The following is a 23,732-nucleotide window of genomic DNA, read 5'->3' on the forward strand; positions in this document are numbered from 1 at the left end:
GTTAAGGCTGGCTTTGAACTTGCAATCCTCCTACCTCAGCCTCCTGAGAAACTGGGATTATACGTGTGTCACTAATGCCTGGTTTTAAATGGCTTCTTTTTATATGTTTGTGACAAGAAGGAGAATTAAGATTCCCTCGAGGAACTGGAAAAATTATTTGCTTTACTAGAAGAATAAGGAAATTTAGAGTCAAAACTTGTATAAATTTTGTTCATTGACTCATAGACTTTTAGAAGTAACCTCAGTTTTCTCCTCATGAAGGATATGAAATAAGTTTTTGGATTTGAAATAAAATTTCTAAGGGCTGGAGCTGTAGCTCAGTGGCAGAACACTTGCCTAGCATGTGTGAGGCACTGAGTTCGATTCTTAGCACCACATAAAAATAAACAAGTAAAATAAAGACATTCTGTCCATCTACAACTAAAACAATTTTTTTAAAAATAATAATTTCTCGTTTCCTAAGGAGAACTAGCAGCTGAGATCAATTTAGCATCACAGCAAAAGTCAGCTGCACAAAAATGAGGCCTGCTGAGAACCCTCCTCTGGGGAGGGCTGCTGTGGCCAGGCTCCAGGTAAATACATGATCATCTAGTCATGTGCTCCCACTGAGAAGAACAAACAGTGGTGCATATTGAAGAAACAGATGGGTAATTGCTAAAAAAGTATTTTGAAAACATGTATGCACAAACTTTCATTTTTTTCTTTGTATTTAGTGATAAACTATGAAAAGAAAAATATCCATGTTTTAAGAAATTTTAATGTCCATTTTTTGTTCTGGGATAATGTAACACAAAAGACTTCAAATTAAGTAGCTGGGTAAGGTAGTGCATGCCTATAGTTCCAGTGAGGCAGGCATTAATCCTTGATAGAATCCACTCCTCTAACCTGTGTTGTGAGCTGAAGTTCTCCTGAAACTTAGAGGTCAGTGTCTGTCTGTCTGTCTCTCTCTCTCCCTCTCTCTCTCTCTCTCTCTCTTTTTTTTTTTTTTTTTTTGGTACTGGGGATTGAAACCAGGCATGAGGATTAAAAGTTTGGGGCTGGCCTTGGCAACTTGATGAGACTCTGCCTCAAAATAAATAAAAAATAAAAATAAAAAGAGTTTGGGGTGTAGCTTAGTGGTGGAACAACCCTAGGTTCACTCCCCAATACCGCCCCCCAAATTTTGTCTGGACTCAGAAGTTCTCCCACTAACTTTTCTCCTTCATCTAATTCATACTTACATCTCCCAAATTTAAAAGGTATATATTTTTTAAATATAAATTATAATGGCAAAGCAATAGAATAGATTCCAGAAATTGAGTACAACTGAAATTTTTGCAGTCATGTGTCAGTATTTCAAATCAGGGAAGAATGATGAAAAAGATGGTAGCACCAGTTGGAACAAAATAAAGTTGGGTCTCTTCAATCTTATACCAAAATTAATTTAGAATGAAATAAATATTTAAATATATGAAATCATAACACAAATAGAATAGGATAATTCTCCTATTCTAAATTAGGAGAATAGAGATAATGTGACAAAATCTGGAGGCTGATAAAATCAATTTTGAAAATAGAAAAAAGGTTTTATAGTAATCAAAAAGAAAATCTAAAAACAAACCAAACAATGTGTTTCCAGTACATTTGAAAAAGGGCTAATTTCCTAATATATGAGAAACTTATGTGTCACTTTAAAAAAAAAAGTCGGCAGCAAAATGGGCAAGTGACATATATGGGTAGTTCCCCCCAAAAGAGAAATACAAATGCATAAGAAAATGATTGTTCTTATTCATAATTCAAGAAATGTAAATTAAAGTTGAGAAATGCAAGTGGGCTGGGTATGGTGGCACACACCTGTAATCCCAGTGACTTCAGTGATTGGGAGACTGAGGCAGGAGGATCAAAAGTTCAAAGCCAGCCTCAGCAATTTAATGAGGTCCTAAGCAACTTAGCAAGACCCTGTCTGAAAATATAAAGGTGTGAAGATGTAGCTCAGTGGTAAAGTGTCCCTGGGTTCAAGCCCTCATACCAAAAAAAAAGGGGGGGGCAAGTTAAGTATAATTTTTCACCAAATTGGTCAAGGTTTTTAAAAATGGATAATTTGGCTAAGAGAGGAAAACCAGTAACTTTCATGTACTGTTGGCAGAAATAAAAATTATCATAACCTTTGAGGATAATTGAGTAATATATCAGAATTTGAAATATGCTTACCCTTGGACCCAGCTATAACTTGCCCTACAGGCAGAGTTGCAGAAATACCCCCAGATATACTGTGTGCACAGGGAAGTTCACAGCGGTGTTGCTTGTAACAGTGGGAGTGGAATGCACGGTGACCTTCAGTCAGTGGGGGCCTGGCTAGCTCATTGACCCATCCCTACAGTGGAATGCTGTGCACCTCTTTATAAGGGTGAGGTAAATGTTTATTTACCAACATGAAAAGATTAATGTTGAATGGAAAATAAACACATGTTTCAGAAACATAAACTACTCTAATTGACTTATGTGAAAAAAGCATGGATGTACCTGTGTGTGGATATATAAATGTACAGAAAATGTTGAGAAAACTACACGTGGGGAAGGAGCAAGTTACAAAGTGGTTTTTATATACTTCTTGTTTGCTTTTTCTGAACAAACCTGTACTTTTCATTTTTTTAAAGTTTAATGATTATACTGTGAAAAAATATATACTATATTCCTTAATTTAATTTTTAATTTCTATATCCACATGCTCCAATTAAAAAAAAAAAAAAAACTTCTGTGCTTTTTCATTATTCATGTCTCAACTTAAAAACAAACAAACAAAAACCCCTCTTGCTCCCAAGTTTACTTAAAGATTTTTCTGTAGCCCAGTAACTTCAGTGTTTGATAATTCATCTGATCCTGCACATGGTTCAAACCACAGTAAAGCCCCTTTGGGATCTCCAACTGAAACTTTTGAGAGAATGGCAGATTGGTTGTTGATCTTTAATGATTTTTGGATATGGATCCTAGAATAGAAAATACAGTGATTGGATTGATTGCTGTAAGACAGTTTCACAAAGAAGAAGAAAAAACAGTGGTCAGGTGTAATTCCAGTTGCTCAAGAGCCTGAGGCAGAAGGATCACAAGGTCAAGGCCAGACTGGTCAACTTAGCAAGACCCTGTCTCAAAACAAAGTACAATTGTATCTCCATGCTATAGTGCTTACCTAGCACTCACAGATCTTTGCAACAGCAAAAAAAAAAAAAAGTTTAAATTCTTTTGATACTGGGATGACTTAGAAGCCCCAAATATTAGTTTTGCTTTAACTGTACCTCTTGAATCACCTGTTTCTTCATGAATGGTTGTCTTAATTTTTTTAGGACACCAGCAGGTTCATCTGTTTGGATTTTTCTTCTAAACAAGGAGCGGGACTCAAATGACTATATGGGAGGACACATCTCCAATGACACTGTCCCTTTTGAATTTGAGACTTTGGCTTCTTAGAATTTTTGTCCAAGTAGCCACATATCTTTCCTGTGCATTAACAATTTCCTTTTCCTTTTTGGTCATCCTGTGTGTGTGTGTGTGTGTATGCACCTGCAACCAGAGGCAGCAGTTGGGAACAGCTGTAGAGATGGAAATTGCCCAGATGCTGGAAGAAAATTCAAGGATCCTCAAGTTTGGATACCAGTTTACCAAGCAAGGGCCACGGACAAGAGTGGCAGCTGCCATCACAAAGAATAATGACCTGGGTAATGCAGCCGTGATATGCACTGGTGACAGTAGGAAGATCCTGCTGAACATTCACTTTTCCACCTCTGATGCCCCCTGACACAGATACCATCCCATTGGCCTTGGTGTCACTTAGTTCTTCACCCGAGGCACATGGTTACATGGTCTTAGACGTCCTCGTGGCCCCTGGAGTGTTAAAGTGTCAACATAGCATTCTTTCAAAAAGAGCTGTTTGTTCTTTTTTCCAAACTGACTTTGACTCTTGCTTCATTTCCTTTGTTTCTATGCCTTTCCTTTACTGTCTTCTTTTTACTTTAATTTTTTCTTTTTCCTTTACCTACTTCTCACATATGGATTATGTTCTGTTATCTGAATCAAAAAATCGACACAAAGACATGGAAATTCTCACTACTTATGATTGCTCTTTCTTCACATATTTATATGTGATATAGGTATGTCCGATACTTCAGTACTTTACATGCGAAATAAACTAATGGAGGTACGTTATGACAGTTAAACTCGGAAGTAGCTTTTTCAGTTAGCTCATCTTTAATCTTGTTGAGGATACATAACATTTCTTCTGTTAAGAAGAGGTGAGGCATGTCCTGGTTAAATACAGCACAGAAGCCTGATGTACAGTAGCGCACACCTGTAATCCTAGTGGCTCAGGAGGTTGAGGCAGGAGGATCACAAGTTCAAAGCCAGCCTCAGCAACTTAGCAAGACCCTAGCAACTCAGCAAGACCCTGTCTCTAAATAAAATATAAATAAGGGCCGGGGATGTGGCTCAGTGGTTATTACCTCTGTATTCAAACCCTGGTACCAAAAAAAAAAAAAACAGCACAGAAGAATGGAACAGATTGGGAAGGTATAGTATGGGGACAACACAGCCACCTGGAGCAACATAGCAAAAGAACATCTAGGGGGCTGGGGATGTGGCTCAAGCGGTAGCTCGCTCGCCTGGCATGCGTGCTGCCCGGGTTCGATCCTTAGCACCACATACAAACAAAGATGTTGTGTCCGCAGAAAAACTAAAAAATAAATATTAAAAAAAATTCTCTCTCTAAAAAAAAAAAAAAGAGAGAGAACATCTAGGAGCAGACAGTCCACTTGGCAAGCAATGAGTCAGCTGACAACAGGTTTCAGTCCCCAGATTAAGGTTCAGGAACAGTATGCAAGACCTTGGACAGAGGAACTGGGCAAGGTGTTCCTCCAAGTGTAGTTTTTCTGGTCCTGAAGAGGATTTGGATTGTGGGGAAGATAGAAGCTAAAGGTTAGAATAGGAAGGGTCAAGTAAAACTTAGTGTCCAGGTGCCTGCCCGTGCTTAGCCAAGACCCTGCAATGCAGCCAAGGTATATGGTATCAAGAGGCAGGTCACATATAGGGCCATGCTTACCTGTGGGGTTCACAGGGTGAGGCTAACAGGCAGCCCAGCAAGGGGCTTTGAAAAAGAGTAGAGGCAGCACTCCAAAGGTGTCTAGGAAAGCACATTGGGTCCACATCTGAACAATATAGTAACCACAGAAAAACAGGCAAAACAAGGTGTTAAGTAAATGGAGAGGTGATCCTGAATCCAAGAGTAGTGACTGTGGACAACAGCTTTTTCTAATTCCTTCCTTATAGACTGGGCTACTTGAAGTGGTGAGTTAGGGCAGGACCTCAGCCTGGACACCATTTTACAAAATCCAGGAAGCTTTGGGGAGCCCACTTGCCTGCAACTAGAGGAACCTGCTGATGAGAAGGTGACAGGGGAAGAAGAGGGTTGCAGAAACTGGAAATCAGGCAGTCTGGGCAACTTCGTTGATCCCAAGTACCAGTTAAAGGGAAGCTTAAACTCTTAAATTTGCTTACTGTTTGGATCACATCTTTTTCAAAAGTTGATACTTAGGAGTTTTTACTTTGATGAGGTTTAGAATGGGATTACTATTTGCAGAAACCTGGTCTTCAAGCCACAGTCACAATTCATGGACTGTGATTGCATTAACCTAGGAAGTTTGTTAAAGCCAATCAATGATTGAGTTGTACAGAAGTTGAGAAGGTGTGTCTAGGATAAATGACCATGAAAATATTTAGAAGTTCACAGTTTCACAGGTCTTTTCTGTATTCTACAATGATGAGAAAGTTCTAATACTCAAGTTCCTAACTATCAGATATAGCTTTATTTAAATGTAAATTTCTCCAGATACTAGATTATTTTATCATTTCCATTTATTGCCATGGTCAATTAAATATTGAAGTTTAAGATAATTGGTATCCTCATGTATGTGAGATTGCTGTTTTGTGAGATAAATTATGTTTGTCTGAAATTTAAGAAATATCCCTTCCTTCAATTTGTCTTGTTAAGCTTTTCTCTTGTTCTCACCTAGTTCGTAAGAAGAGAGTTGAAGGAGACCGAAGGTAAACGTCCACTAGAAGAGAGGAACTTTCACCACACAGCCATCTAAAAACCGACACAAAGTCTTCTCCTTCCCCGTGGGACCATTTTATCAAAGGTTGTTCATTTCCGTTAACCATACAACTAGTAATTTGTTATTCTTTTTGAGTCCTACTTATTTATCTGGGATTCTTACATATGTACAGTTGTTTTACTTTCTCATGGGCACCTCTGGCAACTAGCACAAGTGGACTGATACAGGCCTTAGAGACTGACTTTATTAACCACTTTCATGTTGGGTTATCTTGTTTTCTTACATGAACTTTTTTTTAATCAATGAAAGGAATTTAGTATATAATACATATCTGTAACTGTGATTATGATAGAGGCCTATCTCTGTTTACATGCATAGCTTTGAGTTAGGCTAAATACATCAGAAGTGTTCTGCTTACCACATGAAAAATTAGTATTGCCAATTTCTCACTGGGTGAGGAAATGTGACCAATTTAGCACAAATTCTCCCTTAATTCCAGAAGAATCACTAAATGCACATGTTCAAATGATTGCAGATCATCTTCATAAAAAAAGACAGCATTATGACACTTTAACACACAATTAGTAAAGAAGTGTAAATTGATTATTAACCCACAAATATAGCTTTAAATCAGACTCACAGGTAGTGAAATGAATTAGCACACCTGCCTTTATTGATCACTCAACATAAATTGAATCTTTAACATGACTTTAATGGATAACTTCAAAGCGTTGCAGAGTTTTCCAGACATGATAGGAAGTTTTTAAACTTTAGTAAGAGAGAATTTTAAAACAAAAATACATTCCTAAATAAAAAATAATCATATCTTAATCAATTGTCTGATATACAAGAAAACATTAGTTTGACAGATTTTACAAGGGTTTATTGCTTTATCTGTAGTGTAACGAGATTGCTGGGGAAAAAAATGTGAGTATTCAGGTAAATTATACAGATTTTTGTCCACGTGTCATGATCCATCCTGACATTTGCAAACATCAGGAAGAAATATGAATGATGACTTCACCAGGTATTTGTCATCTCAAATACAGAGCCTGTGAAAATACAGCTGAGATGACTGCATTGTAGTAAGTGTTAATCTTAATGTAACAGTACAACAGTGTAATGTAAATGTAAGGAGACAGGTGACAGGAGTTCTTCGCTTAGTGCAGTTAACCTGAGACTGTGCCTCAAAACACCATTGCACACCTGTGGAGATTCCCCCTCTCTTTCTGTCTTCTCCCCTCCCTTCCTTTCATATCTCCCTCCAGCACTCCTTTTCTCCATAATTCTGAGCCTTATAAAGGTAACACCTAGAACTAAAAAGATTGCTAATCCTGGCAGAAGGTCAGTTTAATCTAAAACTAATAACTAAGGGTTCCTGAGTTACTTTGTAGCAGTAAAAGAAGTCAATGGAAAAACAGTTACTATAATATTTGGCTTATAAAGCACATGGAATCTATTTAGGTGATCCCTTATAAATTGGACATGTACTTGAATTATAAGTACCTAAGTCTCTTTCTCTCAAGTCCTTTAAAACATCACATTTTCTTGAGAATTTTTTACATTTTTGAGGGCACAGTAATTAGAACATTCTGACCTTTTTGGAACTCTCAAAATCCTTTTGTTTATTACTACACCTCCTTATCAATCTAAAAAAAAAAGTAGTAACTACTATTTGGTAGCTTTCAGTTAGATTTTTCCTTCCTTCTCAAGCATTTAAATGTAGTATGTGTAGTATGTTGGAGCCAACTTGTACAGGCTTGCTGATTGCTAAATTTTCAATAATTTTGCAAACTAGTTGTTCAGCACATCCTTTGTGTGTGTATATGTGTGTGTGTGCTGGGGATCGAACCCAGGACCTCCATGTGCTAGGCAAGTACTCTACTACTGTGCTACACTCCCAGGCCAGTAGAGCCATTATTAAAAATTAAATGGCATACAAATAAAATGAAATAAATTATGGTGGAGATAAAAATAATAAATACTCAAGAATACCACATTTTACTATTTTCTATGATCTTGAGATTACTTACATCTGTTGGTTATATTATAGGAAAACTGCCTACAGTATGCTACTGCGTGACTCTTCCCAACACCATCACCATTAACTTCTTATAGCTTGAGATTGGCCATGGTGGGAATAGTTGTTATACCTTGGAAGTTAGTGCTATGTTACAAACTGGGACTTTTCCCCCCTCTAGATTGCTGGCTGGTAAACAGTCATTAGCACACCACAGGGTGAAATGGATATGAGTTTTATACATACACTTGGTTACCTTGTTGCCAAAAGGAAAAATATTTCCCTTACCTATCTTTCCTCCTATCTCTGAATTGGTTACAGATCTCTTTAAGTGTTGAGATCCTAACATGCCTCAAATAAGCTTTTTTCCTTTTCTTACTCTCTTTCTTGCCTTCACCCCTAAGAAATCTTGGATCCTGTGGAATGTTCCCTGTAGCCCCACAGTATGGGCCATGGGCTAAAGCAGTTGTTGACAAATCCCAGCAAAAGCAAGAAAAAAAGTCAGAATTGGATCATGGCTATTTCTTTTGTATAAACAGTTGTTGATAGTATTACAGTAAGCTAATAGGACATTATCAAAACCATAGCACTCTTTTTTAACTTATAAACAGTTGGGTGACATCATAGAGTCTATGAGATAAAATATTTATTACTAATAATAGTGTCTTATTGTTTTCCTGTGTTATAAAAATAGCTTTAAAGTTGACATTTCCACAAACATTTACATATTGAAGATAACTATTAGAAGATAAACATACATTTCGGGGAGACTTTCAAATCATTTAATTAGCCTAAGACTTCATCTTCCATCTGCCCAAAGTGTGTAAGTGGAAGCTCTTTCATGACAGTGGACACAATTAATACCTTACTATCCATCATGATGGGACATAGTGTATATAAAATATTTTTATATGTATGTGTTTTGCTAGATATTATGTTGAGATATTTGGTAATACCTGGACAACTGATTGTAGGGAGATTATGTGTCCCCAGGCCCACCTCCATTCCCCTTTTATAGTTGTGTAGTTTCATGTAAGTGTAAAATCACTCCCCTGGACTTGTTGGTTCATATCACTGAGACACCTCTCACAGCATATGTAGAAGATGACTTTTAGACATAAACTTTTGGAGTTTAGAAATCATGTGATTAGTCCAGCACTACATCTCCCGATCTGCCTGAAGTGTACAATGCAAACTCTTTCATCCTCATCAGCATGATTGAATCCCTTGCTTATGTCTATGGAGGGCATAATATAAATATGTGTGTGTGTGTGTGTGTGCGCGCGCGCGCGCGCGCGTATGCACGCGTGTGTTGTCAGATATCTAACTAGGTATTTGGCTACATCTGGACAACTGATTGAAGGGAGATGCTGTCTCCCCAGCTCCACTTCCCTTGCCCTTTGTAGAGTTGTTGCAGGCCCAGGTTAAGTGTGAAATTACTTCCTGGAGCTTGTAGTTTATGTCACCAACCACCACATTTCACAACTGTGTGGAGGATGACTCTTAGGAAATAAATATTAGAAGCCTAAAATCATTTCATTGTTCCAACACCAGATCTTGCCATCTGGCCAAAACGTATAGCATTTCACCCTCATCAACGTGATCAAGCCCCTTCCTTCCATCTTTGTAGGGCACGTTGTATGTAGATGTTTTGTACATAACCATCACCAAATACTGTATTGAGGTATTTAGTTTCATCTGATTGAAGGGAGACACTATCTCTCAGCCTTGTTTCCCTTCCCCTTCTCAGGGTTGTATACCCTGAGCCTAGAGGGGCATGTACAGCTCACCCATCTTGTGGCACACAGTTCATCTTCCAATAAAAGCCCATCTCCATTTAAAAACTCAGAAATCATCCCAATGCCTGTACTCCTCAAATCAGTTTTCCTGAAGGAAGACGGGCACACCAGACCAATAGAACAGCTACTTCTTTTCCACATGGAAACCCTGGTAGGACACCAGCATTGGGGAAACCACTGTCCTCTAAATAACTGCCATGAGAACATTTTTGATGCTCAAAACTTAAAACCAGTGTGAAGCATCAGCATGCTTTCAAATTAAGATAGTCCTTTGGAATTTATAAAAGCATTTGCAGGTATTTCCTTTTTCATGGATATGATGTGCTCAGCCTTCTCCTAGATACTGTGAAGGAGACAGAGGAAACAAGAATCCTGAACTGAGTGAGCCAGGTGTGGTGGCACACACCTGTAATCCTAGCAATTCGAGAGGCTAAGGCAGAAGGATCACAAGTTTGAGACTAGTCTCGCAACTTATCTCAAAGTTATAAATAAATAAAAAGGGCTGGGAATGTAGCTCAGTGGTTGTGTGCTCCTCGGTTTAGTGGAACCCAGTACCCAGGGCAGGGGTGGAGGGAGAATTCTGGATTGACATAATTTTATATGTGTTTTATGGTTTGTAGAGTAGACAGGAGTGCTTTTTTGCAAAGTAGAAACCATCTTTAGTTCAAGTCTTAGCATCACCAGAAATAGGGGAGGCAACAGGAAGTAGTGAATTCTGGCTTCTGTGGTATGTTAACCGGACAGAGAAGAATTGTTTCTGGAGTCAGGTTTTAAGTCATGATCCTGAAACTTCCTTCTGCCTTTCATTTAATGAAGTAATCACCTTTTCCATTTTAATGCACAGATAATTAAGGAAATCTAGTGGAAATCTATACTGTCCCTCATTTCCCTATATGGTTCCTCATTTCAAATATCCCTGCTCTTCACTCCATCCTTAAAGCTAAAAGAAAAGGCAAAGGGGTTAATCACTTGGAAGCATCAACTGAGCTCACTGCATGCAAATCACATGATCATCCTTTTGGAACTAGACAGAGAAAAGTACCCAGAATCTCTAAGATATATTCACTGTTTTCTTGCTCCCCAATTCTAGATCTGATTGATTTTACCTTGTGGTTCAGGAGTTTAGAAAAGTGGAGGTGCTGGCTAAGGGGGGAAACAGGATGGGAGTTAAAGATTTAAATCTGTTTAATGGCTACACAGAGCTCTGCCCAGCTTACCTCTTTCCCATCTGCCTGTAACAGCAATCATGGAAAAATCAGTTGGAAGTTTTAAATGTGTAATATGACTCTGGGTACTGTGCTAATAACAGTATGTGTATCAGAGTTTTATGCTTATGCCAGTTTGGGATACGTTGCTGACTTGGGAGACAGTAAAGGAGAAGGCTGAAGACTTAGGTAGAAAATATTAATCAGCTAGCCAGATTTTTCTCTGATATCTTCCATGGTAGTTATTCTGAGCACATTGGCTCAGCTGGTTGGTATGGTGAAAGGGCATCATATTAACAGATTTCAAGACTGAATCCTAATCCTATCACCAACACTTAGCAGGTATATGATCATGGGCAATTCATTTAATTGCCTGCCAATTATAGACTATATAGGGGGAAGAGCACTGGATTTGGAGTCAAGAAACCTAGTCACTTGGCTTCATGCTTTCTTAGCTGGGAGACTTTAGGCAAGCCACTTTGTTTCTCAAGCCTAAGTCTCATTAGCTATAAAATGGAAATAATATCTTCACTAACTACCTCACAGAATTGTGGTGAGAATATAATCAGATAATTGGATGAAAACACTATAAAACTGGAAAGTGCTATACAGAAGTGGGAGATCATTTTTATTATCAAATCATTAATGTCCACTGCTTCTTGAATCTGATTCTGACCAACATCTTCCACATCTTTTGGAGTAGAGGGAATTGAAGCATGAGTGTGATGGAGGGGACTAGAACTATTTTACTTTGAACACAGAGGTGAGACAGATGGTCAGTAGTGGTGGTGGGTGTTATATATGCATAATGTATGTGATAAGGCAATTTCCTAGGTCACTTTGACACTGCCTTGGAAAATGGTCACAATCCTTGCAGAGGGCCCAAGGCTGGACACAAGGGGGAAGGAAACAATGACTAGGAAGTGAGGGAAGGGCCTTGGGCACTCCTACCTTCCTGTCACTACTGGGAGCAGGGGAGGCTAAAACTTAAAAGGTGTCACTAGTGGCCTAGGAGAGAAAATTGTCCTTAGAGCTCCAAGAATTTTCATGCCTAGCAGTTGTGTAACAGGCAATAACTCTGATCATGAAGGGGAGAAAATGCCACCTGTTATGAGATCAGCTCTATGGGGCAGCAGTTACCTATCACCAGCAACCTTAGCCCTGGTCAGTATTATTTTTGCTAAGAAAGTGATTAAAGCATGGCCTCACAGGGCTTTCATGAGCACTTGGAGGCAGGGACTGTGTTTCATCAATCTTTGTATCTTTAGTACCATCTGGTAAGGTGCCTTGTACACAGTAGGTGCTTAATAAATGTTGCTTGTAATTGTCCTCCAGTCCCACAAGAGTCATGCTACATTTGCAACCATGTGATATTTTTTTTGAAAACAACACTGATTTGCATGTCAGCTGTATGTGACTTTGGGCAACACTCTCCATCTATCTTGTCTTCATTCCATCTGTAAAATGAAGTGAGTGAACTAGATGCTCTCGAGGGTCCCTTCCAGCTCGAAAACTTTACAACCCCATTATTTTAAATCATTTCCTTTGAGTCTGCATGTGGGTGGATAGTGCCTCCACTGCAGCTCTGTTTCTCTCTAGAAGACTTTGTGCAAAGGAACAGATGTGAACATTCTGCAGACAATTATTTGTTCCTCTTCTGCTATTGTCTTCAGAATGGTTCTAGATGTACAGTCTTTTCAGAAAGAATATTTTAGGGCCGGGGATATAGGTTGGTGGTAGACCGCTTGCTTAGCCTATGCAGGTTCAATCCCCAGTACTGCAAAAGAAAAAAAGAAAAAAAAAATTTCAAAGGCAAGAAAACCAGAAAGGAAATTTTAAAATAACGTTTTCCTCCTCAGAATCAGTGGGAAAGTAGAGGAGGAAATGCAAAGAAGAAAACACAGTAAACACTGCATGTTTTTTGTAGGCTTTGATTTAAAATTTGTGTTTGTTTTTCTGAGTGCACACTGGGTAACAGAGAGAAGCCAATCAAATATGCACTGTGCATTAAGAGAAACTGGCCCAGGATTTAAAACTTCTATGAATAATCTAAATGTGGATAGATAGGAATTGGCCATATGGTCAAATGGATAGAAAATGTGTTTGTTTTTTGAGGTAATTTTATTTTATTACCAAATGTTGCCAGTGACAATCTTTAGTTAAGAAATTATTCTGACTTAAAATTCTTATCTATGTCACTTTCTTTTTAAGGAAAAAAGCCTCTATAACCATGGAAAATAATATTTATATTTTAATTAAGCCTTTATCTTATTTCATTTTTCCCAGAAAATGAATAAACTGCATTTTTTCATTGCATTTAAAAATGTAAAATATTTGCATGCCACTGATCTGTAATATCTTACCCGATCAGATGCCTGTATATTGTGTGACCTTAAGTGTATTGTTATATGTATTGTTTTGAAGAGTACAAAGGAACTAATACTTTTGTAAAGTGTTTAAATTTATATTGGCAACAGCTATTTGGCTAAGCAATTATTGGAAAATCCACATGGTTTCATTTTTCTTTTGAAACTTTACGATCAAAGCTAGACAATTGGTTATGTTCATTAAGGAAATAAAAGACTAATTTGCATTTTAAATGTGAAATTGAATATCATGTGGAAAGAAAATGTGAAATAAAGCAAAATGTATGAAGTGTAAAATACTTTTTTCCTGATAATTAGGACCCTAGTTGGTCCAATAGGTGCAATTTTTGGCCCTTTGGAATTACCAGCCAGACTAATGCTAAGGTAAATGTAAACTGTTTTAATTAACCAACATCTTTCTGCTTTTGAAGATGTAATGTATTCATTTGTGTCTGGAATGATGGTTCTAAATGCAAATGTAAAGAACACTGGGAAATAATAAACTTAATTTTAAAAGTGAAAGTAAAGAGTGGTTTTATCTGGCAGATTTTTAGACAGCGTCTTTTAAAAATAAGTGATTGGCATTGTGCTCTTACATTAGATGAGCACATTTACAAAAATAACTGTAAAGTGCCTTAATATGAAGAAGATGAGAAGTAGACAGCCACCAGCAGCTAGAAAGAGAAATGGGAATGTGTTATCAAAACAAAAATGCATGTATTTCCAGTTAAAATTTGTTAGAACAAATAGGAACAGGAATACAGAGACGTGTGTGTGTGTGTGTGTGTGTGTGTGTGTTTTGAACCTCTCCTGGGAATTTCTAACACTGAACACTAAAATAATAAAGTTATGTAGTAAAGTCTTGACCTGGAAAAACAGGAAACACTGCACTTCCTGCCTCTCTCCTGAACTCTGTCCTGACTTTCAGAAACACTAGGAAATGCTTTACCACTGAGTTACACCCCTATGTTCCCATTTTTTATCTCTAAATTTCACCATTTAGGCTAATGATGGGGTCTAAGACGTAGAGGACTTAGTTCTAATTTCTATATTTGCTGTTTTACACCTTCTCTTGGACAAGGAAATATATTTCTATATTATAAATGATTCTCCTTTTCTGTCTATGACGTTGTAATGAATAGAGATTACAAGTATGCACTAGGGGGTCACACTTGCCTGGTTCCAATCTCACTTCCATTAGTTATTTTGAATTTATACAAATTAACTAGCCTCAGTCTGTAAAATAGAAACAATTATAGTACTACATCACTGCAGTACTATTGTGAGGAGGATTCATGCAAAAACACACTGAATGGTGCCTAGCATGTAGGAAGCACTTAGGTATTACTTTCCTAAATTCTAGCCCAAATAAATAACGACAACCCAATACTCCATTTTATGCTGACAATGTCAAGAATTTAAATAGGATCAAATGAATCTTATTCATTCTTTTATTTCCACTGCCCATCCCTTTCTGGCAAATAGGACCTCCCTCATCACTCTGAGAATTAAATACAAACAAGATAGAGCTGACTCAGGAGTTGCTCTTGACCCACCCTTTCATTTAATTCAGCTCCTCCTTACCTCCCCGATGCTTGAACTTGTTTGTGCTTGCTCTGTTCTCTGGGTACCCTCTTTTGGATTTGGCAGTCTGCCCTCTGAAGTAACTCTTTTACTTTCAGATTTGACTCTACTGTAATGGCTGGCTCTCTCACTTTGATAGCTCAGCCTTTTTCTATGGCTATAAGAAGTGGTGCCCCTCCTTGTCCACCCTGGCTACCAATCCACTGTCCAGTCCTACCAGTCTGGGAACAGGATCAATCAGATTCCCACATCTTTTAGCAAACATCCCAGTGTTACAGAGCTGGAGCCTTTGGAGAAACTGAGGAGGTCCGAAGGCACCACCCACACACACTCCAAACCCTAATTCTTGCAACCAAGTCAGAAAGATTTCAGATATGTCAAAATTTCAAAATAGTGTATTAACCACTTTAGTAATTTGTAAGTATATGGGAGTGAAGCAGTGATCTCTAACAGCTAGCATGAGTTTATTGACGAGATAGGAAAAGGGAAAGGACATGCTTTCAAGGAGTGAGTGGGTCTTCTCAGAGAGGAGAGTGACAGCATGCTTCCCCAATTTTATTGGGGATGATACCAGAGAATCTTCCAGAGAGTCCTGCCTAGGTCCATCTCTTGACTTTTGACTGACAACAGGGTAACATCAGACTTTCAACTACCCACTGCCATGGCAACTCTAGGTCACCTTGGCCCATACTGACCAGTTCTAATTGGATTCTTTTTGGTACCAGCAATTGAACTCATGGGCACTTCACTACTGAGCCACATCCCCAGCCCTTTTTTATAGTTTATTTAGAGACAGAGTCTCACTGAGTTGCTTAGGGCCTTGCTAAGTTGCTGAGGCTGGCCTCTAACTTAAGATCCTCCTCAGCCTCCCAAGCCACTGGGATTACAGGTGTGAGCCACTGTGCCTGGCTTTGGTTGAATTTTTTAAAAATATTTTTTAATTGTCAATAGATCTTTATTTTATTTATTTATATGCAGTGCTGAGAATCAACCCAGTGCCTCACACATGCTAGGCAAGTGCTCTACCATTGAGCCACAATCCCAGCCCCTCTAATTGGATTCTTAACCATACATTCTTACAGATTTTATGGTTAGGAGGATCTATCCTTATCTCCCAGAGTTTCAGGATCTGGTCACAAAAGTCTTTTGGGTTCCTCCCACCGACATTATCTGGGGCCTAGATTTCTCCTGCACCTACCAGATAGATTGCTGAGGAATGTGACATATCCCATCCACTTAGGCCAGGCAGGGCTGCAGGTGAATTGCTTCTTGAAAAAGAAAGCATGTGAGGGTTAGCACAGTGGACCCATTTTACAGAATTATTCTCTCTCTCTCTTTTTTTTTTTTAGAGAGAGAGAGAGAGAATTTTAATATATTTTTTTTTTTTACTTTTCAGCGGACACAGCATCTTTGTATGTGGTGCTGAAGATCAAACCCGGGCCGCATGCATGACAGGCGAGCACGCTACCGCTTGAGCCACATCCCCAGCCCCCAGAATTATTCTCTTAACCTTGTGTTCTCACCATTCTCATTTGTCTGTTCCCTAACACCAGGACTTCAGAAGGATCCAGATATATGTGTGATTAAATGAGACTGAACTAGGCAATGGATGATGTCAGAAAATCACACAGGTATATGACACAAAAGGGGTGGAAGTGGGGAGGGGACTCTACAGATTATAGACTACTAGATTTATTAATTCTGAGCAAAATTTCAAAATAGTGTATTAACCACTTTAGTAATTTGTAAGTATATGGGAGTGAAGCAGTGATCTCTAACAGCTAGCATAAGTTCATTTAAAATAAATAACAGGAAATCTTGAGAGTAAGATAAAAAGAACACACTATTTTTGGATTTCAGCAAAAAACATTTGGCAGTCTCAGCATCCTTGAGGAATAATGGCTGCATGAGAATGTACCTCAGTTGTTAGATGACTAAACAATCTTTTTTTTAACTCTTTTTTTAAAATATTTTTTTAGTTGTAGATGGACACAGTATCTTTATTTTATTTATTTATTTTTTGTATGTGGTGCTGAGGATCAAACCCAGTGCCTCACGCATGCGAGGCAAGTGCTCAACCACTGAGCCACATCCACAGCCCTTTTTTTTTTTAACTCTTTATTGCAAGTAAATGATGATAAATGTGAAAATTTCAACTAGAAGGACTTAGTAGCCACCACTGGACTCTTATCTGGACATGTCTTGATTAGCAGTGTATCAGCTATTTGTATGTGATGCTGACACTGAGATGAACAAGAAATACTTTGATAGGTTCCAAAATATTTGGACAAACTAAAATGTAAGAAGTCATAGTGGGGCTGGGGATGTGGCTCAAGCGGTAGCACGCTCACCTGGCATGCGCGGGGTGCTGGGTTCGATCCTCAGCACCACATAAAAATAAAATAAAGATGTTGTGTCCACTGAAAACTAAAAAATAAATATTAAAAAATTCTCTCTCTCTAAAAAAAAGAAGTCATAGTACCTTGATATTATAATACACTCTACTGTCATATTTATATAAAAAGAACAAATAAAGAAAAGGTCATAAATCCATCTTCTAGTTATGTGTGTGTGTGTGTGTGTGTGTGTGTGTTTCTTTTTTCAGTGCTGGGATTGAACCCAGGGCTTCAACCAAGCTAGGCTAACACTCTACCACTGAGCTATATAACCCAGTCCCATCATTTTATACTTTTAAATCAAACAAATGCCTATAATCCCAATGACTTGGGAGGCTGAGGCAGGAGGAGCCTTTGAAACCAGCCTCAGCAATTTAGCAAGGCCTTAAGCAATTTAGTGATATGTTGTCTTCAAAATAAGAAATAAAAAGAGCTCGATGGTAAAGCATCCCTGGTTCAATCTGCAGTACCAAAAAAAAAAAAAAAGGACCCTGAAAATACCCTTCTCCCCCAAATACTCCCAAACTATAATATTAATATCCCTTAATTCCATCTGAGTGGATAAAGACTTTGGTATTTTAGCTGACTAAAAACTTAATGTAAATAAGTAGAATGTGTTTGTCTAAAAGCTATCTCTCTTTTTTTAATTTCCAGTGATAGGGATTGAACCCAGGGGTGCCCTGGGTTCAACATTCCCAGCCCTTTTTCCATTTTACTATGAGACAGGGTCTCACTAAATTGCTGAGGCTGCTCTTGAACTTGTGATCTGCCTCCTCAGCCTCCCAGGTTGCTGGGATTATAGGCATGCACTACCACACCTGACTGTCTCTATCTTAAGTAACATTAGACAGAGTCTTGGTATTTGGCAAAAAATCTGCTACTAGTATGCACAAGGCCCTGAAATTGATCCCTAACCAACACCAGAAGGAAAAAAGAAATTTCTTCATTAGGTAAGTAAATAGGGAAATAAATTCATCATCATTACAAACATAAAGAGGGGCTATATTAACTAGATAACTCAGGAAGAGTAGCGTATCCTTTTGAACCAATCAATGTTTATAAAAATGTAAGTCATACAAGGAAGAAGAGGTCACATCATATTATAACACTGGTCTTTCTGGAAATATCTGGTTTATCTAGTATTTACTATTTTAAAACCTGAACTTAATTCTTATTTCATTCCATTTAGAACATGAGTCATGTTCATGTATTCTCCTTGGCTGAAATTAGGCTCTTTATGGTGACTCCAGGAGAGTCTAACAGCAGGTGGTTCTAGGAAATTATTGTTTCTATACAAAGTGTTAATTTTTTTAGCAATAATATTTTAATGATATTAAAATAAAAATTAATATCTTTGCAAAACAACATTTTAGGGTTTTTTTTTTGGTGTGTGTGTGGTCTGGGGATTGAATCCATGCCATAGTACATGCAAGTCAAACACTCTACCAACTGAGTTATATACCCAGCCCAACATTTTAGGTTTATTTGTGTCTCCTAGAAGTTCATTCTTTGGTAGTGATATTTGTCATCAGTGTTAGCTTCAGCTGGAGTGCTTTTGATTCTCAGCCCTTTGGCATTTGGCTGAAGGGTGAATTAAGTGCATCTCTAGAAGAGGCATACTGGGGTATAAAATATGCAAAAAGGCAAAATTAATTCCAGCTGATGGCTTAGGGAAATTTGAAGAAGAAATAAACATTTGAGTTGAACGTGAAACACAAGGAGGCATTTAACAGGCAGAGATGGGGTGATGGAGAAGGGCATTTCAGGTCACAAAAATTGCTTGAACTCTTTCTATAAAATTGTGTACCCAGACATGGTGTCTTAGCCAACCTTTCTCTTCAACTCCAAGTCCCCATAATAAAACCTTTACCATTTAATTTCAAGTTTATGTCTACAGCTTGAGTGTTCTCAACTGTCCTATAAAATACAAAAATACATGTTTTTACAAATAACAACAACAAAAAAGAAACATAGTATAACAAGGACACTATTTCCTGAAGGAACCATTTGATAACAAGAAAATTGCCACTGGCATTAATTTGCGTATGATGATTCAGTGTGACACATGCTTTATGAGTTACACTGGCTGGCAGCTTTAACATAACACTACTTAGGGCTTGAAATACATTAGGTAGAGTTAAGTGTCATTTTATCTATCAATCACTTTCACTTAAGGAAACCCTGTTAAGTGTCATTTTATCTATCAATCACTTTCACTTAAGGAAACCCTGTAAACCATGCTATGATTTGGATATGGAATGTCCCCAAAGGCTCATATGTTGAAGGTTTAGGCCCCAATGCAGCAATGGTCAGAGCTGGGGCTTTTAGGAGGTGACTGACTCCTGTGGACACTGACCTCATCAAAGGATTATCCATCCCAGCAGAATGGACTATGGAGAGGTAGTGGAAACTATAGGAGGTGGGACCTAATTGAAGGAATTTTATCTTTTGGTGTCTTGTCCCCAGGCTCCTCTCCTCCCCTTCTCTGTCTCTCTGTCTCTGTCTGCTCCCTACACACACACACACACACATTTCTTGGCTGCCATGAAGCAGCTTTCCTCCATGATATTCTGCCTCTTCTTAGGCCCAAAGCAAAGGAGCCAGCTGACCATGGACTGAAACCTCTGAATTGTGAGCCAAAGTAAATCTTTTCTCCTTTAAGTTGTTTTGCTCAGGTATTTTAGTCACCTTAACAAAAAGTTGTTTAACACAACTAAGAACCATGCTCTGTTCTTATTCAAATATTTTACCTAAAGGTTTCAGATATTCTCTTTTGTATATTGAAAACTGTTTTCCATTACTTGATGTGAGAAGTGCAGAAGTGGATACCATACCACTTATATTTCAGAGTATTATCATTCTTTGATCAGGCACTGCAGAAGTAAAGTAGGTAACAAACAAACCTAATTTCCAATGGCTTTTTCTTACATTATAAGGTTAACTCCTGTATTTGGTTGAAGCTTTGACTCACATGTCTTCTTATTCTAGGACTCGGGCAGAAGGTCCAGCCTCTGCTGAGAACATGTTTTATCTCTTAGTGTAGGGAAAGAATAGGTACCCTAGTGAGAAACAGTAATTACTTTTTTTTATTTTTTTAGAAACTGGTGTTTATTTTCCATACCCTTATTTCCATTTTGCTTAAGTGTCTGAAGAAGAACAGCTCAAGTCCACTTGGTGGTGGTTCTTACCCACTTCATGTCCCAAACAGTAGGAGCTGTGGACTAGCTTGGTGCTCAGGTCTTCAGCAGAGAACTGCTGACTAGGCACAAAGGGCACCTTGCATGCCTCCAGACCAGTCTGTGACCTCAGGTTGGGCATCAGTGAACTCAGGAGCCGAAGTTGTCCGTGTACCATGTAATTCCTCCTTAGTCACAGCTTTTTCAGCAGTGGCTTGCTCGCCCTTTTCAATCTCTTCAGGATTTCTGTACAAGTACAGATCAGGCATGACCTCCCATGGGTGTTCATTGAGGATGTTGTCACATGTGAGCAGAACTTCTTGGGCCAGCATCCACCACATCAGACCACAGAGTCAGCACCCTTGTTATTGTGCAGAATGGCAATGTCCACAAAATATGGAGGAGAATCTGTCCATTCAGAGCAATGATAGGCAGGTTGACATAAGATGTTCTGTGAGAAGCTGGTGGTAGGCCCTAGAATCAGTAACTATCAGAATATGTGGATTCCACAAGGCTGTCTGGATCTGATTAGTGCAGTTCCAGGAGTGAAGCACCAATAGGAGTTGCAGTGGCAAACTCAGCACAGCCAGCGGGCCATTATTCCTGGAGGATACGACACTGATGTCAGCAGGTTTTCAATGGCAACAATGGCATAAGGTGCCAGTAAAAGCTTCTCCCAGGTCTTCTTCAGACTTATGAAGTATATGCCATTGATTTTCTTTTTTAGAATATATACTCTTCCATCTGGAAATGCAAGGAATTTGAGGATATCCTCCTCTTTCATTTGCAGGATGTCAAGGGCTCCAGACATTGTGACAGTGTCCCTTTAAGTTATAATGGGAATCAAGAGCAATGCCACCAGAGGGACCTCTTCCTGGGTAGCACAAAAAGACCAGCAATCATTCTTAAAGCTTCTACTCAGAATGATCCTACTGTCACCTCCACTTACATTTCAGTGGCTAAAGCAAGGTTTGAGATTATAATAAGACATTTGTTTAAAAGAGGGAAGGAAAAACCTATCATTAGGTCAGCCAAGCCTGAAAATGCCAAAAAGGGCAGTGCTGCAAGCCACATAGCAGTGGGTAGAGATGCCAGTTCCTCGAGAAAGCAAATATTTGGGAACAGTTTTTTAATGTATCAATGGCATTTAGTAGTCTTACCACTTATTTGTGTAAATAAAAATTCAGGTTTTTCCTTTTCTTCTTCAAGAGTTGTATTTTCTAACTATAGTTAACAGTGGGCAAGAATGTTTTCTCTGATATAAGGAGGTTGACTCATAGTGGGGTAGGGAGGGAGAGCATGGGAGGAATAGATGAATTCTAGATAGGGAAGAGGGGTGGGAGGGAAAGGGAGGTGGTAGGGGATTAGCAAGGATGGTGGAATGTGATGGTCATCATTATACAAAGTACATGTATGAAGACTTAAATAGGGTGTCAACATACTTTATATACAAACAGAGATACGAAAAATTGTGGAATATATGTGTATTAAGAATTGTAATGGAAAAAAAACAACAAAGTACATGTATAAAGACATAAATTGGCGTGAACATACTTTATATACAGAGATATGAAAAATTGTGCCCTATATGTGTAATAAGAATTGTAATGCTTTCCACGGCTGTCATGTATTTAAAAAAAAAAAAAACAGTGGGCAACATAGTACAATCCCCAGTACCCCCCACCAAAAAAAAAAAATCCTCTGATCAAAGAGCGAAGCAAAAGAAGTCATATTGTAGAGGGAAGCTCTTCTTAGAATAAACCAAATCAGGATGCCAAGGGCCTCTGCTTTGCTGCTTCTTCGTGTGTATGTGTGTGTGTGTGTGTGTGTATGTGTATTTGAGGGAGGATACTGGGGATTGAATCCAGGGGTGCTCTACCACTAAGCTATATCCCCAGTCCTTTTTATTTTTTATTTTAAGTTGCTTAGGACCTCACAAAATTGCTGAGGCTGGCCTTGAGCTTGCAATCCTCCTGCATCAGCCTCCCCAATTGCTAGGATTACAGGTGTGTACCACCATGACCAGCTGCTTTGCTTCTTACAACTCTTCATTTTGTCAGTTTCCCCAGGAGTGGTGTCCCAAACCTGTAGTAGGAATTTATAGCAGACTTGCTGGTAAACCAGAATAAGTTTGAATCAAACCTAGAACTATCAAGGGAATTCAAACATTCATCACATCCACACAGAGTACCATTTTCCCCGAAATGTATTCGAGAATTTTTTTTCATGTTTCTTGAATGTGGTCACATATTATCTTATTTAAAACAATTTGGTGAGATTTAAGAGACACATCAGTCTAACCAGCAGTACAAGGCATGCTAGAATTTAAGTCAGAATACTTGTGCTTCATTTCTGGATCTACAGTTAATTATTGGCTATGTGATTTTTTTAGAAATTATTTAACTTTTTTGAGTTAGTTTTCCCATTTGTAGAAATGGAGGATACTAATTTATTCTTTGTAGGATAGTTTTGAGGATTCAATGAGATGCTATAGATACTGGTACCCTGCTTGGTATCTGTTAAGTATTCAATAAATATTAGGTGAACCTGAACTCTGTAGGAAATTACTTTCAGAAAGCTATTATCTCCAGGAATGTTTAAAAAACTGATTCATATTAAGATGTTATAGAATATAAGATCTATGGCTACAAAATTGAACATCAAGTCTTCTATGAGTATTTACTACAAGGTTTTTTTCTTAAAAACCCAAATCATCAGGGATCTTCATTATTGGAATTAGTGGATGCCAACTGCATGAAATTCCAAAGTGTTTACTTAACCCAGGGTAAACCCTGCTCTGAGGAGAAGTAGATGCCAGGAAGAGATTTAACCATTAGGTAGCTCCCGTACACTGGGTGTAGCTGAAATGTACCTGCAGCAGGCACTTCAGTCCTCATCTTCGTTGACTGCATTCTTGAAAGGTGTATGGAAACTGAGCATTACTTTTGGGGATTGTCTACTCCTGAAGTAGATGTAATCCGCCCCAATCCTCTACTATGAACTGTTGCTTCAGCCCAACTCCACTGCCTGGTGTAGAATTTGAAGCTGGAATGGGAGGATGGGATGGGGCAGAAACTGCCTAGGAAGATAGTGGTCACAGCTGCGA

The 23,732-nt window shown here is 38.5% G+C and overlaps 1 protein-coding gene and 1 pseudogene across 4 annotated transcripts in view; one reads left to right on the top strand and one right to left on the bottom strand.

Moving 5' to 3' along the window:
* Tmod2 (tropomodulin 2) overlaps positions 1-7,714 on the top strand; it is a 46,348-nt gene extending 38,634 nt beyond the window's left edge. For 3 of the 4 annotated variants that reach the window (XM_046461457.2, XM_058584804.1, XM_046461458.2), the window contains exons 9-10: positions 3,548-3,692; positions 6,039-7,714. In XM_046461457.2, the coding sequence (XP_046317413.1) occupies positions 3,548-3,692; positions 6,039-6,073 (180 nt within the window). In that variant the 3' untranslated portion in view covers positions 6,074-7,714. The remainder of the gene's footprint in view (positions 1-3,547; positions 3,693-6,038) is intronic. The other variant, XM_058584805.1, reaches the window with a different exon arrangement.
* A 12,843-nt stretch (positions 7,715-20,557) lies between these two features.
* On the bottom strand, positions 20,558-22,243 carry LOC124104612 (small ribosomal subunit protein uS2B-like; annotated as a pseudogene).
* Positions 22,244-23,732: the final 1,489 nt, after the last annotated feature.

This window comes from Marmota monax, unplaced genomic scaffold (assembly GCF_021218885.2).
Source record: "Marmota monax isolate L192 unplaced genomic scaffold, Marmota_monax_Labrador192_F-V1.1 WCK01_AAM20220418_F8-fsc00001, whole genome shotgun sequence".
Lineage (NCBI taxonomy): Eukaryota > Metazoa > Chordata > Mammalia > Rodentia > Sciuridae > Marmota > Marmota monax.